Source organism: Sardina pilchardus, chromosome 23 (genome assembly GCF_963854185.1).
Source record: "Sardina pilchardus chromosome 23, fSarPil1.1, whole genome shotgun sequence".
Lineage (NCBI taxonomy): Eukaryota > Metazoa > Chordata > Actinopteri > Clupeiformes > Clupeidae > Sardina > Sardina pilchardus.
Genome location: NC_085016.1, coordinates 3,504,603 through 3,519,602, shown reverse-complemented (window position 1 = coordinate 3,519,602; position 15,000 = coordinate 3,504,603). Strand labels below are relative to the sequence as shown.

The window sequence follows — 15,000 nt, the reverse complement described above, 5'->3', positions numbered from 1 at the left end:
AATGCTTAATAATAATTACTTAAATATACCTTTACCTTTACTACTAAAGAACAGCTGTTTCCCCCTCCTCTCCTGTATATCTGTTCATCCAAACATGCTCTTCCTCTCTTGTTTTTCTCTCTGCAGTTCATCCTGTGCACCATGGCCATCTGAGGACCTCCCTGCAGCTACCTCAAAACACCACCAAGAGAAGACAAGAGAGAGGGATAGAGAAGAGAAGGATAGAGAAATGGAGAGAAGTATAGAGGAGAGGGAGAAAATGGTGACGGATGCATACATACAATAGGCTGATCTATGCATCACTGGTAAAAAGAAGATATATGCATTAGGCAGCAAAAGAATAAGGCGATATAAAGGAAATAGTACATAAATAAATATGGCTCTTCTGGGACCAGTAAAGGGTTGTTAGACAGACTAGAGATGACGGTGTGAGTGATGACCAGGAAGCCGTTAAATCACACACCTCTGAACTAATGCCAGTCAAAGCAGTAATCGATATGATCGAACCATCAACTTCAGGGGGGTATTCCAAGTACAGTACATGAGCTCAACCAAGTACTTGGAATACCCCCCAGAACAAAACATGACTAGACACAATTTTATTAATAATGAACTAATACATTTCTATGACATTTAACCTCTAATATAGTTAGTCATATTGAAGACTGATGCCATGTGGGATACCTTATAATTGAAGATCTTTTGACGAACATGAACTTCAACATGAGTTATGCAGTTTGTTATGTGTTACTGTGGAGCTATTGCATGCTAGTAAAACTGTGTCTGGTCCTATGTTATCAGAAGGGTTGGAAGGGTCTCACCCTGACCTTAACTCTTGGCACCTAAGGACATTTAAACTTTTGGTAAATTGTTTTGCTGTACCAGCCATCACTTACACAGTTGCCTCAAAAATGTCAAAGAGGACAAGGGAACCGTATTGTTTTTGTGCCAACACACAGTCTCTCACATCAATTATTTTTGTATGATTTTAATACACACTTTTTATTCATTCTATATATTATGCTACGTTTGTAACCACTCCTAAACAGCCACTGATGTCTCTAAAGAGCCTCCAGTATGACTGGATTATCTTCCAATAAACGTTTATTCATTTATTCCTCTGCTGCTGGCCTCTCTCTGCTTCTCACCTGTCCTAACTCAAACCAAGTGAGAGTCAGTCTACTCTACAGCATAATTACTTGTTTATCTTTATGATTCTTAGCAGATGCTTCTGTCCAAAGCCACTGACGACATCAATAAACGTGACCATACATTAACATTTTATTGTGAAATCAAATTGACATTTATTCATTTAATAGATATTTCATACATATGAAGTACATTAACAAAATATCAATTATTAACAGACTAAATATAATTAGAAACCGAATAACAACAATAACCTTGAACACATACAAACCTGAACTATGTTAAAATAGAAGCAAGTAAGTAAACTGACATGACTTGACATGACTCTTCTCAACGTTTTTTCTCGATCCTCAGTGCTAGGGGCTTGTTCCCACTGGTCTATAAAGAATGATGGCACGGCAGCAATGGGATAGTCTAGTGTTCTTTATACAGTGGATCAGTGGGAACGAGCCCGTAGGACCGAGGATTGAAGAGACGTTGAGAAGAGCCTATGGTAGACGCTCATCAGAGGACCGAAGTGGCCAAGAGGGGACATAGAGCTGGATTATGGGATTAAGATAGCAAGGGGCAAATCCAAGAAGTGTCCTATAGGTCATTTTAAAGGCACAGGAAGGGATTTTGCAGGAAGTCCCATTTGTGTTCATGTTCACTCTAAAAATGTAGCACATGTTAATGTACATTAGAATAGAATAGAATGGAATATACACTTTTTTGATGCCGTAAGGGGAAATTCGTTGCTCTGCGTTTAACCCAATTTAACCGAATTAGTGAACACACACAGCGAACACACAGTGAGGTGAATCACACTTTAACCCGGAGCAGTGAGCTGCCTGCCCAACCAGCGGTGCTCAAGGAGCAGTGAGGGGTTAGGTGCCTTGCTCAAGGGCACTTCAGCCGTGGACTGGTCAGCCCTAACCAGTAGGCCACGGCTGACCAAACAAAACATGCCAGAGAGGTAGCTCACCCCTAACTTCAGTATTATTATACGACAGAAACTGGATTTGTTTTAAGGTTTCGTGTCCAGTTTTCAGTGGGCGGCCTACAGAAACTGGATTTTTATTTACAGTGTACTCATAGAATGGGCAGCTAGCTCCTGAGGAGACGAGTGCTGAACGTGACAAACACATGTTATGGGCTTGAAAAGTGTGCCTTTAAGGGAAGAGTAATTAACAACGTAGTTACACGTGTCTTCTTTGGCTGATTAAAGACGAGCTGCAGCTGCTGCTTTCTAAATAATCTGTAATGGTCTCATCATGACACAAAGGATGTGGGTAAGAAAGTAACCTGATGACTCAGCAGAGGCTCTAGCCTCTTACACTTTTCAAATGAATGTGTTGAAAATAACACAACTTGTGTTGTTTCTAACACATCTTTATGTCCAGATAGGGACGAGGGAGACAGTCAGGTCTATACTGTAGTTCTTCACATCAGCTGAATTGAGTGTATTTAAAAAAAAAAAAAAGGTGTAACGCTGACTCAGTTGAAAGAAAAAGCAACTCCAGAACTGACTGATGAATTAATAACGTGTGATCGCCGGCAAAATAGTGGGTGTGACGGATTGCAGAGGAAAGGACGGGATGAGACCCAGAGGGCAAGTTACTGCACAGCTGGAAGGAAAAGGAAGGTGATATCTCACACAGATCTCTGTCTGTTGAGGCCACCGAGTACTATCGGTATGAAACAAAGGGAAACAAATCAATGTCACCAAGCTAGGTAGCACCACGTTTTTCGTACTTCGAGACCTCGAGAAACGTGAAAAATCACCAGTTTTCCTTTAACTGATGAAGTATAGACTTTTTCCTCATTGAGAGGTAAGACCTCTTTTTATTGGCTCTTTGATCCGGATACTAATCTTTGCAAAAATCTTTCACTGAAAAAGTTGTCATCAGTCATTAAGTCATCAGCATACAGTGACATTGTTGATAATGACGGAGGAGGATTGAGAAGTCACTTAAAGAAAAAAAAAAAAGAGAAGTCACTTAAAAAAAAAAAAATCCTGTTTGTCTTAGACCAAATAAAATGTAATATACACATAATATACAAGTACTTACAAAAGTCTATTTCCGTCCACCCGGCTCTGTGTTTATGTTCAGATGAGAAGCTAAAGGAATGAACGTGAACATAATGTTACTCAATGACCACAAGCAGAGCCAAGACTTTGAGTTCACATTTCCTTTATTTGATTAAAAAAAAGAGGAAAACATTCTTTACAAAAACAGCAGAAAAAGTCAGGAATCTGCAGGTCTAGGGCAGAGTGGAGCTGAGCAGAGCAGAGCGAAGCGAAGCGGCATCAAGATGGCGGAGGAGGAAGCAGGCAGAAACACCAGCAGCCACACCTGCCCAGAGTAGGAAGACCTCACTAGTGTCATCTCACCTGACTCCAGCGCTAGTGTTACCTGTCACCTCTTTTAACACAACAGCAGGATCACCTCAGCTATAGTGTCACCTCTTTTAACACAACAGCAGGATCACCTCAGCTATAGTGTCACCTCTTTTAACACAAGAGTAGGATCACCTCAGCTAGTGTCACCTCTTTTAACACAACAGTAGGATCACCTCAGCTATAGTGTCACCTCTTTTAACACAAGAGTAGGATCACCTCAGCTATAGTGTCACCTCTTTTAACACAACAGTAGGATCACCTAAGCTACAGTATAGTGTCACGTCTTTTAACACTAGAGTCAGATCACCTCAGCTATAGTGTCACCTCTTTTAACACAAGAGTAGGATCACATGAGCTATAGTGTCACTTCTTTTAACACAAAAGCAGGATCACCTCAGCTATAGTGTCACTTCTTTTAACACAACAGTAGGATCACCTCAGCTATAGTGTCACCTCTTTTAACACAACAGTAGGATCACCTCAGCTATAGTGTCACCTCTTTTAACACAACAGTAGGATCACCTCAGCTATAGTGTCACCTCCTTTAACACAAGAGTAGGATCACCTCAGCTATACTGTCACCTCTTTTAATACAAGAGTAGGATCACCTCAGCTACAGTGTCACCTCTTTTAACACAAGAGTAGGATCACCTCAGCTGGTGTATACTTAACTTATTAATTTGGCAGATGATTTTATCCAAAGCAACTTTCACAAGTGACTTCCTACAAGGGCCAGCCTCCCCAAAACAACTCAGCGAAGTGCCTTGCTCAAGGGCACTAACTACAGTGGCAGTCAGGACTTGAACCGCAACTTTTCTGGCTACTGTAAGCTAGCCCATCTCCTTAGCCACTACGCTAACACCACCCAGTGTCACCGGAGCTGAAACACCACCACACTTGAGTCACCTCATCTAACCAGTAAACCCCGCCTCGCAGGCCGCGGACCGTAAGGAAGGCCTTAAACCTGTCAGCTGGTCAGAGGCTCGTAGGTACTATGTACTTAATTTATTTAATTTACTTCTGAAATAAGTTAATGCTGTTCAAAGTTCGACAACTAACTGTAACCCTAAGTTCAAAAGTCTAATAAAAAAAAGGCAGTTCACGAGTAATAGTCTGTCTTCAAATGGTGCAGTGTAAACCTTTTTTTGATTTCGGCATTTAAAAGTGAATTGCAGTAGTTAACTGCAGGGACCCACTGGAGCTGTTGAGCTGTGCCTTTAACAAGTCCAGACAGGAGATGAGGTGAGTAATGTTTTGTGATTTTGCATCACTGCGAACAGTGACCTTCTAAAAGCTCAAATTCACACCCACAAGTATACCTCGCCGCTAATTTGCCTGTAATGACCGACCCTGTCAGTAATACATGCTAGACAGCCAAGGTGGACCCATGTCTACCTCAGGCTTGGAGGAGAACAGTTTCTTTGGCACGCAAACACACACACACACACACACTTCTTTCAAATGCTTTCAACCTGGCTTCATTACTACACTTCTACACAACACACACACACACACACACACACATCACGGTTCTAATCCCGGCGTTACTGCAGTTAGACTCGTACTGCAATTTCACCCAATCAGAGGGTTTGAACAGATGTTCTAGGTCTAGTCTATGGAGCTTCATAGGTGATCTCAGTCTCTAGACTGTAGCTCTCTCTGGATGTGGGTTCTGGGTTGGAGCTGGGACTAAATCTACTCTGAGTGAGTTGCATTCTGGGATAGCTTTCAGCCCATAAGAGCCTCCTGGAGGATGGGTCACACAAAGGCTACCAATCAGGAGAGCAGTAACCTGTGGCAGAGCAACATGATTGGCTGGGGCATTTCATTGGAAACACGAGTGGCATGAGAGCTGTCCAATCCTGGGCCAGTTTTGGCTGCAGGCACACAGGAAGCTGCAGTGACATCACATGTCCTACCGTGGCATTCAGGCGGCACAAACAAGAACACAAACAACCAATCAGAACCCAACGCCTACCCCCCCTCCCCCTGCCCCACCCCTAACCCCTGGAGTTTCATACTTCTCCACTCCTCAACCCCACCCCACACCCCTATCCCTGTTACCCCTCATCTTCCTCCTCCTCCTCCTCCTCCTCCTCCTCCTGCTCCTACACACACCACACACACTAATCGCTGTCACTGTCGTCGTCGTCGGACCAGAAGTCGTCCATGTTGATGGCCATGTTGAGCTTGCGTCCCTGGCGGACGCTGTGGGACTTGGACGAGTTCTGCTTGGCCTGCATGCTGACCTGCATGCCCGAGCTGCGCACCGACTCGCTCATGCCGTCCATGTCGAAGACGTCGCGGAACCCCGACATCACCAGCGCCTTGAGGCCCGCGCCGTCCAGCTCGCCGTTGCTGCCGTGGCAACCGGACGAGGAGGAGATCTGGCAGCTGACCTCGGAACTGTTGGTCTCCTCGCTGTGCGACTCGAAGAAGGACTCGGCGCTCAGAGTGGCCGTCGCCATGGGCGAGTAGAACTGGACAGCGGACTGCAGACACACAGAGAAGGACCAATCAAGGGTCAGGGCGACTTTATTGTGTGTGTGTGTGTGTGTGTGTGTGTGCGAGCTGACCGGTCGTTTAGATCTGTCCATGAGCTGCTGTTTATATGTGTGTGTGTGTGTGTGTGTGTGTGTGTGTGTTCTAACCGGTCGTCTGGATCTCTCCATGAGCTGCTGTTCCTGTGTGTGTGTGTGTGTGTGTGTGTGTGTGTGTGTGTGTGTGTGTGTGTGTGTGCGTGCGCTGACAGGTCGTTTAGATCTGTCCATGAGCTGCTGTTTGTATGTGTATGTGTGTGTGTGTGTGTCTGTGTGTGTGTGTGTGTGTGTGTGTGTGTGTGTGTGTGTGTGTGTGTGTGTGTGTGTGTGTGTGTGTGTATGTGTGTGTGTGTGTCTGTGTGTGTGTGTGTGTGTGTGTGTGTGTGTGTGTGTGTGTGTGTGTGTGTGTGTTCTCTAACCGGTCGTCTGGATCTCTCCATGAGCTGCTGTTCCCACTCCTTGAGTCTCTGCTCCCGCTGCTCCAGTGTGTGTGTGTGTGTGTGTGTGTGTGTGTGTGTGTGTGTGTGTGTGTGTGTGTGTGTGTGTGTGTGTGTTCTAACCGGTCGTCTGGATCTCTCCATGAGCTGCTGTTCCCACTCCTTGAGTCTCTGCTCCCGCTGCTCCAGTGTGTGTGTGTGTGTGTGAGTGTGTGTGTGTGTGTGTGTGTGTGTGTGTGTGTGTGTGTATGTGTGTGTGTGTGTGTGTGTGTGTGTGTGTGTGTGTGTGTGTGTGTGTGTGTGTGTGTGTTCTAACCGGTCGTCTGGATCTCTCCATGAGCTGCTGTTCCCACTCCTTGAGTCTCTGCTCTCTCTGCTCCAGTGTGTGAGTGTGTGTGAGTGTGTGTGTGTGTGTGTGTGTGTGTGTGTTCTAACCGGTCGTCTGGATCTCTCCATGAGCTGCTGTTCCCACTCCTTGAGTCTCTGTTCCCGCTGCTCCAGTGTGTGAGTGTGTGTGTGTGTGTGTGTGTGTGTGTGTGTGTGTTCTCTAACCGGTCGTCTGGATCTCTCCATGAGCTGCTGTTCCCACTCCTTGAGTCTCTGCTCTCTCTGCTCCAGTGTGTGAGTGTGTGTGAGTGTGTGTGTGTGTGTGTGTGTGTGTGTGTGTGTGTGTGTGTGTTCTAACCGGTCGTCTGGATCTCTCCATGAGCTGCTGTTCCCACTCCTTGAGTCTCTGCTCCCTCTGCTCCAGTGTGTGTGTGTGTGTGTGTGTGTGTTCTAACCGGTCGTCTGGATCTCTCCATGAGCTGCTGCTCCCACTCCTTGAGTCTCTGCTCTCTCTGCTCCAGTGTGTGAGTGTGTGTGTGTGTGTGTGTGTGTGTGTGTGTGTGTGTGTGTGTGTGTGTGTGTTCTAACCGGTCGTCTGGATCTCTCCATGAGCTGCTGTTCCCACTCCTTGAGTCTCTGTTCCCGCTGCTCCAGTGTGTGAGTGTGTGTGTGTGTGTGTGTGTGTGTGTGTGTGTGTGTGTGTGTGTGTGTGTGTTCTAACCGGTCGTCTGGATCTCTCCATGAGCTGCTGTTCCCACTCCTTGAGTCTCTGCTCCCTCTGCTCCAGTGTGTGAGTGTGTGTGTGTGTGTGTGTGTGTGTGTGTGTGTGTGTGTGTGTGTGTGTGTGTTCTAACCGGTCGTCTGGATCTCTCCATGAGCTGCTGTTCCCACTCCTTGAGTCTCTGCTCCCTCTGCTCCAGCTCCTGCTCCTTGGTGCTCAGCTCCCGCTCCAGCATCTTCAGACGCTCCAGAGTGGCATCGATCTCACACCTGAGAGAGGGAGGGAGGGAGGGATGAGGAGAGGGGGAGAGAGAGGGGGAGAGAGAGGGGGGGCAGGGGGAAGAGAGAGGGGGAGGGATGGAGAGAGAGAGAGGGAGGGTGAGAGAGGGTAGATGGAGGCAGATAGAGGGGGAGGGAGGGATAGGGGGAGGAATAGAGAAGAAGAAAGATGGAGGGAGAGAGGGAGGAAGGAAGAGAGAGGGAAGGAGAGAGAGGGAGAGAAGTTTTTAGCTCCAAACCATCACACCCATGTGTGCTGATACTGCTGAGAACAGCCCTGCACCAGACCCAGCAACTCCACAGGGCCCTCTGGTTACCCTGGTAAAAACATACACTCATAGGCCCTGCTACAACACACACTCATAGGCCCTGCTACAACACACACTCATAGGCCCTGCTACAACACACACTCATAGGCCCTGATACAACACACACTCATAGGCCCTGCAACAACACACACTCATAGGCCCTGCAACAACACACACTCATAGGCCCTGCTACAGCACACACTCATAGGCCGTGCAACAACACACACTTATAGGCCCTGCAACAACATACACTGCCCTGTTACAACACACACTCATAGGCTGTGCAACAACATACACTCATAGGCTGTGCAACAACACACACTCGTTGGGTTTATCATGGCATGGGTCAGATGAAGGGGGGGGGGGTGCATTTGTTTTCAGTCTCAAGATACTGATTGACGCCAGCGTTTTTCCTGTCAATTCCTGTCTACACCACAAGGTGGCAGTGAGGTCGCCCTTTTGGACTGGACAGGCAAGTCTGTATTTGCCGTGTCTATTTATAAACAGGTATGTGATGTGGAGCAAAAGCCCCCCACCCCCATCACACACACACACTCTCTCACACACACACACACACTCACACATGCCCTCCTGAATCTCTCAGGCCCCTCCTCCCTGTCAAACTGTTTCCACACTCCCGCTCCAAACATCTCCTATAATTGATTTCCTTACCACTCGCATGTCGAGCACTTTCAGAATTTCTCGCCCTCCATTTCTCCCTCTCTCCCTTCCTCTCTCTCTCTCTCTCTTTCTCTCTCTCCACGCTACAGTATGTCTTGCACGCTGCCTGCTTGTTGTTCTTGCTTTCTCTCCCTCTCCTCTCGTTTTTTCTCTTCCCCCCCTCCCGCTCTCTTACTTTTGTACTCTCCTTGCTTCACTCTCTCGTTCTTTTTCTTTTCTCTCTCTCTCTCCTGTTGTTCTCTCTCTCTCTCTCCTGCACCCCCTCTCTCCTGTTGCTCTCTCTCTTTCTGTCTCTCTTTCTCTTGTTGTTCTCTCTCTTTCTGTGTCTCTCTCTCTTGTTGTTCTCTCTCTCTTTCTGTCTCTCTCTCTTGTTGTTCTCTCTCTCTTTCTGTTTCTCTCTCCTGCTGTTCTCTCTCTCTCTCTCTCTCTCTCTCTCTCTCTCTCCTGCACCCCCTCTCTCACTGTTCTCTTTCCATTTCTCTCTCTCTTTCCTGTTCCCTCTTTCTCTCTCTCTCCTGTTCCCTCTCTCCCTCTTTCTGGAAACAAACAATCCACTCCTCTGTGCCCCCCCCCCCCCCCCCCGCCTCTCTAGGTCTGTTGGTTCCCCTCTCTCTTCATCTCCATAAATCTTTCTACCTTACTTTACTGTCATCTTTGATTACAGTCCCCTCTCTCTCTCCTCTCTCTCTTTCTCTTTCTTTCTCTCTCTATCACGCTCTTCCACTCTCTCTATCTGCCCCCTCCCCCTTTTATCTGCCCCCCCCCCCTCTCTTCTGGGTGACTAGGGCATTAGAGTGATTCCTGGGTCTGTTGAAGAGAGCCTTAAAATAGCCTGTCATGAGAGAGCTCAAAGTGTGTGTGTGTGTGTGTGTGTGCATGTTGGGGGGAGGGACGTAGGTATATGTGCTGCATGAAAATCTTTTGAGTGAGCTCGCATGTTTTATTGCTCCAAAAGAGTATGTATTTATGTCCGTGAGATATGTGTGCATGGCTACAACATACAGTATGCACATGTGCGTGTGTGTGCGTGTGTGTATGTGTACGCGCACACGTGTGTGTGTGTATGTGTGTGCGTGCGCGCACATGTGGGGTGGATGAGGGACACTTTTAGTGCCTTAAATTTGGTTTCTATGGGAAGACATCTTAATTTATGGTATGTGTGTGTGTGTGTGTGTGTGTCTCTCTGTGTGTTTGTGTGTGTGTGTGTGTGTGTCTCTGTGTGTGTGTGTGTGTGTGTGTGTGTGTGTGTGTGTGGTTATTCTACCTTACCTCCACTCAGCTTTGTTGTGTAGAAAAGAGTTGCACTGGTCAGGCAGTTTACTGTCAGTTGACATGGACTCAAGTGTGGACATAATCTGCTTAAACACTGGACGCTCCTGAAAAGAGAGAGAGAGAGAGAGAGAGAGAGAGAGAGACACACACACACACACACACACACACACTCCAGGGTTACTCTTACTGAACAAATGTACGTCAACCGTACATCATTCAAACACAGAGGGAAAATAATATCCAATCCAATCTAAACACAACATTATATGTGTGCATGAACCACATGTGTGTGCGTGTGTTTGCATATATTTGTTTGTATTTGTATGCGTGTGCATGCGTGTGCATGTTTGTGTGCTTGACGTGCGTTAGGGTGTGTGTGTGTGTGTGTGTGTGTATATGTGTTTGTGTTTGTGTTTGTGTGTGTGTGTGTGTGTGTGTGTGTGTGTGTGTGTGTGTGTGTGTGTGTGTGTGTATATCTGTTTGTATTTATGTGTGAGTATGTGTCTGTGTATGTACATGTATGTTTGTATTTATGTATGTGTTTGTCTGTGTTAGTATGTGAATATATGTGTGTGTGTGTGTGTGCGTGCGTGCGTGCGTGCGTGCGTGCGTGCGTGCGTGCGTGCGTGCGTGTGTGCGTGTGTGAGCATGTGTATGTGTATATGTGTTTGTATTTGTGAGCATGTGAATAATACATATACAGTATGTGTGTGTGTGTGTGTGTGTGTGTGTGTGTGTGAGTGACCTTGGGCTCGGCGAGCCAGCACTTCCTCATGAGCTCAGCGAAGCTGGCGGGGCAGCTGCTGGGAACCGTCGGCCTCTAGAACACAAGACGCCATGACATCATCACACACAGCACTCCGCACCAGGCCAAGGGTGTGTGTGTGTGTGTGTGTGTGTGTGTGTGTACATCCTGCCTGGCACATTAACCCCACAATTTAATAACAACACCATCCCACACGCTGACGTTTCACTTAAACATGTTTAAAAAGGTTCTGTTTACATTAAGGTGTGTGAGGTGTGTATCCTCACACACACACACACACACACATCATCATCATCATCATCATCATCATCATCATTATCGTCAACTTTTATTGCCACACTCAAGGTCAATTCAGAAGACACACAGACATGACACACATAACAACATACATTATGAAGAGAAAGATAAACACATACATACAGCAAAAGAATAGAAACAAGTACAAAAGAACCACTGCATTTCTATAAGACACTTATACCAGTCACATAGGAAGGAGACTGGAGCACACTGATCTCACTTGCAGTCTGTGCTCCAGTCTCCTTCCTATGGGATTCTCCTGGTCCTACTGTGAAGCACCTGTAACGGCAGATGATTAGGACTGATGTGCAGAGTTCTTCATTTTAACAACACTTATACCCGTGTTTCCATAGCGATGACTGGTATTGTATGGCTTTAAACCCAGGATATGCCTGCAGCATAACAGCGCTGTTTTGGGAGACGTTCAGACGACAAACTAGTTTGTAGATGAGACTCCACAATAATGGCTGGACGGTGCTGACCACTGCATTATAGAACAGCTCACTTGCACTGTAGAGCACCAGGGTCTCTTGAGTAGGATCCTCATAGGCCTACAGTCACTATAAGCAACCATAAGCATAGGATCCTCATAGGCCTACAGTCACTATAAGCAACCATAAGCATAGGATCCTCATAGGCCTACAGTCACTATAAGCAACCATAAGCATAGGATCCTCATAGGCCTCCAGGCATTATAGCCTATAGGCTACCATAAGCATTGGATCCTCATAGGCCTCCAGGCATTATAGCCTATAGGCTACCATAAGCATAGGATCCTCATAGGCCTACAGGCATTATAGGCTTCCATAAGCATAGGATCCTCATAGGCCTACAGGCATTATAGGCTTCCATAAGCATAGGATCCTCATAGGCCTACAGTCATTGGCCGCGTTTCCCAGATTCGTTAAGAAGCTCTTAAGTGCTAGGAACTTCTTAGGAGCGTTCTTAGAATGTTCTTAGAACGCTCCTAAGAAGTTCTTAACACTTATAAGAGCTTCTTAACGAATCTGGGAAACCTGGCCATTATAGGCAACCATAAGCATCTGCAGGACTGCATTTTGAAACTTATATATGCAATATGCTTGATTAACACAGACACTGTCTTCACTCATTCAGTAAATTGCCTATACATCGAAGATGCCTGACGTTGATTTCAGAGGTTATGCTTTAGTGACGCTTAACTAGTGAATATAGTCACACAGAGTGGCCCTGGGTCATTATCCAGTCAAACTTTTTTGACCGTCTGTTAGCAGCTAGCAGTAGCCCGCTATCAGTGCATGGCAAGAGCTCCACTAGCCAACAACTACTATGGGAAACTCATCAAAACGTCAGAAGTCGTGAAATCCCAAAATAAAACTTATAGCGCAGATGAAACTGCTCCATATAGAGTCATAATAAAAGCTGATGGCTCTGCTCCGCCGGGGGATCAAAATAGCAAAGTGCATCTCTGAGTCTCTGGCCCCCATGGGTCCTCCTCCTCGTCCCCAAGATCCTCTCTCTCTCTCTCTCTCTCTCTCTCTCTCTCTCTCTCTCTCTCTCTCTCTCTCTCTCTCTCTCCGAATCCCCCCTCTCTCGTTCCGAATCATTTGATCTGTTTTTTTCTCTCTGTCTTTCTCTTTCTCTCTATCTCTCTCTTTCTCTCTCTCTCTCTCTCTGTCTCTCTTACTCTCTCTCTCTAATACCCATTCTCTCTCTCTCTCTCTCTCTTACTCTATCTACCCATTCTCTCTCTCTTCTTTATTCTCTTTCTACAATTCCCCTGACTCTATCTTTATGATGATACCCACAATTCCCTTTATCCCATACCCCCCTGAAATATATATCTCCACTAGATTCTCTCCCTCTCTTTCCACTAGCTGTTCTCTCTCTCTCTCCACTAGCTGTTCTCTCCCTCTCTCTCCACTAGCTGTTCTTTCTCTTCCTCTCTCTCCACTATCTGTTCTCTCTCTCCCTCTCTCTCCACTAGCTGTTCTCTCTCTCCCTCTCTCTCCACTAGCTGTTTTCTCTCTCTCTCTCTCTCTCTCTCTTTCCACTAGCTGTTCTCTCTCTCCCTCTCTCTCCACTAGCTGTTCTCTCTCTCCCTCTCTCTCCACTAGCTGTTTTCTCTCTCTCTCTCTCTCTCTCTTTCCACTAGCTGTTCTCTCTCTCCCTCTCTCTCTCCAATAGCTGTTCTCTCTCTCCCTCTCTTTCCACTAGCTGTTCTCTCTCCCTCTCTCACTGATATAGTCCTTTCTGCAGCTCTTTAGATACTGTTTCCGTTATTACTTTCAATCATTTCAAGTCATTACAATCAGACCGAGTTAGTGTGTGTATGTGTAAGCGTACGTCTCTTGTGTGGTGTGTGTGTGTGTGTGTGTATGTGTGTATGTGTGTCTGTAGCTAACACTCACACAAGCCATTCAATCAAACACAACTGTAAGCACACTATATGTTAAACATACTGTGTGCATGTGTATGCGTGTGTGCGTGTGTGTGTGTGTGTGTGTGTGTGTGTGTGTGTGTGTGTGTGTGTGACAGTACTGGCATGGTGCTGTATCTTTACTCTGTGTGTGTGTGTGTGTGACAGTACTGCCATGGTGCTGTATCTTTACTGTGTGTGTGTGCGTGTGTGTGTGTGTGTGTGTGTGTGTGTGTGTGTGTGTGTGACAGTACTGGCTTGGTGCTGTATCTTTACTCTGTGAGTCTGTGTGTCCATAAAAGCCGCTAAAAATAGCTTGTCTATAACAGAGGAGCCCATAAGAACCAGGACGAGAGAGAGCAAGAGAGCGTGAGAGAGAGAGAGAGAGAGAGAGAGATGAAAGAGAAAAAGAGGGAGAGAGGGAGAGAGGGCGAGAGAGAGAGAGAGAGAGAGAGAGAGAGAGAGAGAGAGAGAGAGAGAGAGAGAGAAGGAAAGATCCGGAAATCCATAAGAGCAAAGAAGGAACGAGCTAGGAGTGAGATGCAGCGTGAAAGATCCAAAAATTCACAAGGAGAGAGAGTGAGAGAGAGTGAGAGAGAGAGTGAGAGAGAGAGAGAGAGAGAGGTGGAAGTAGAACAGAGGGGAGAGAAAGATCTAGAAGCGGGAGGTGGAAAATCCCAGTGCGGAACTACGCTGTAAATATTGCCATTGGTTGGGAAGGGAATGGCATTCATTCTATGTGAGGCATCACAGGGGGATTGTGGGATTTGTAGTTCCTTACCTCGTGTTTCTCCACCACTAGCCAGGCTACCTGCAGGCCCTCGAAACCTTTGAAGGGAACTTCTCTGGTAAGCATCTCCCACAAGACCTGAAGAACAGAAAGAAGACTAATTAATACACACACACACACACACACACACACACACACAGCATGCCATATGATGTGTCACAGATCTCACGAACGGGCATGCATACCCGGCCTCCCACACACACACTCACACACTTGCTCACACATACTCACAACTCCGTATGAGTAGGTGTCACAGGTCTCAAATATTGGCGAACACAGGTGTACGCACACACACACACACACACACAGACACACACAGACACACACAGACACACACACACACACAGACACACACACACAAATACATACTCTCTCCACACCTCCACACCATATGAATATGTTTCACAAGTTTCAAAGACAGGCACACACAGACACATGCACACTCACACACGCACACGCACACACACACACACACTTACCACTCCGTACGAGTAGGTGTCACAGGTCTCGGAGACGGGCAGACTCTGGATCACCTCCGGCGCCATCCAGGGGAATGTGCCCACCAGCGACATGTGTGTGGTGTGGGACAGGAACTTCGACGCCCCAAAGTCACAGATCTAAAAGAGTGTGTGTGTGTGTGTGTGTGTGTGTGT

The 15,000-nt window shown here is 46.6% G+C and overlaps 2 protein-coding genes and 1 long non-coding RNA gene across 3 annotated transcripts in view; 1 reads left to right on the top strand and 2 right to left on the bottom strand.

Annotated features, from left to right (window-relative positions):
- Positions 1-1,115, top strand: part of gca (grancalcin) — an 8,766-nt gene extending 7,651 nt beyond the window's left edge. Inside the window, exon 8 of the mRNA XM_062527232.1 lies at positions 127-1,115. Coding sequence (XP_062383216.1) covers positions 127-153 — 27 coding nt within the window. The 3' untranslated portion in view covers positions 154-1,115. The remainder of the gene's footprint in view (positions 1-126) is intronic.
- Positions 1,116-3,306: 2,191 nt separating this feature from the next.
- LOC134070789 (uncharacterized) lies at positions 3,307-4,593 on the bottom strand. Its single transcript, XR_009936986.1, has 2 exons — positions 3,840-4,593; positions 3,307-3,791 (listed from the first exon to the last, which is right to left on the bottom strand). It is a non-coding gene; the product is annotated as an uncharacterized LOC134070789 (long non-coding RNA).
- A 1,041-nt stretch (positions 4,594-5,634) lies between these two features.
- Positions 5,635-15,000, bottom strand: part of LOC134071181 (mitogen-activated protein kinase kinase kinase 20) — a 19,642-nt gene continuing 10,276 nt past the window's right edge. The window contains exons 7-12 of the mRNA XM_062527802.1: positions 14,827-14,964; positions 14,339-14,425; positions 10,842-10,916; positions 10,094-10,200; positions 7,691-7,826; positions 5,635-6,024 (exon numbers count right to left, since the gene is read on the bottom strand). Coding sequence (XP_062383786.1) covers positions 5,659-6,024; positions 7,691-7,826; positions 10,094-10,200; positions 10,842-10,916; positions 14,339-14,425; positions 14,827-14,964 — 909 coding nt within the window. The 3' untranslated portion in view covers positions 5,635-5,658. The remainder of the gene's footprint in view (positions 6,025-7,690; positions 7,827-10,093; positions 10,201-10,841; positions 10,917-14,338; positions 14,426-14,826; positions 14,965-15,000) is intronic.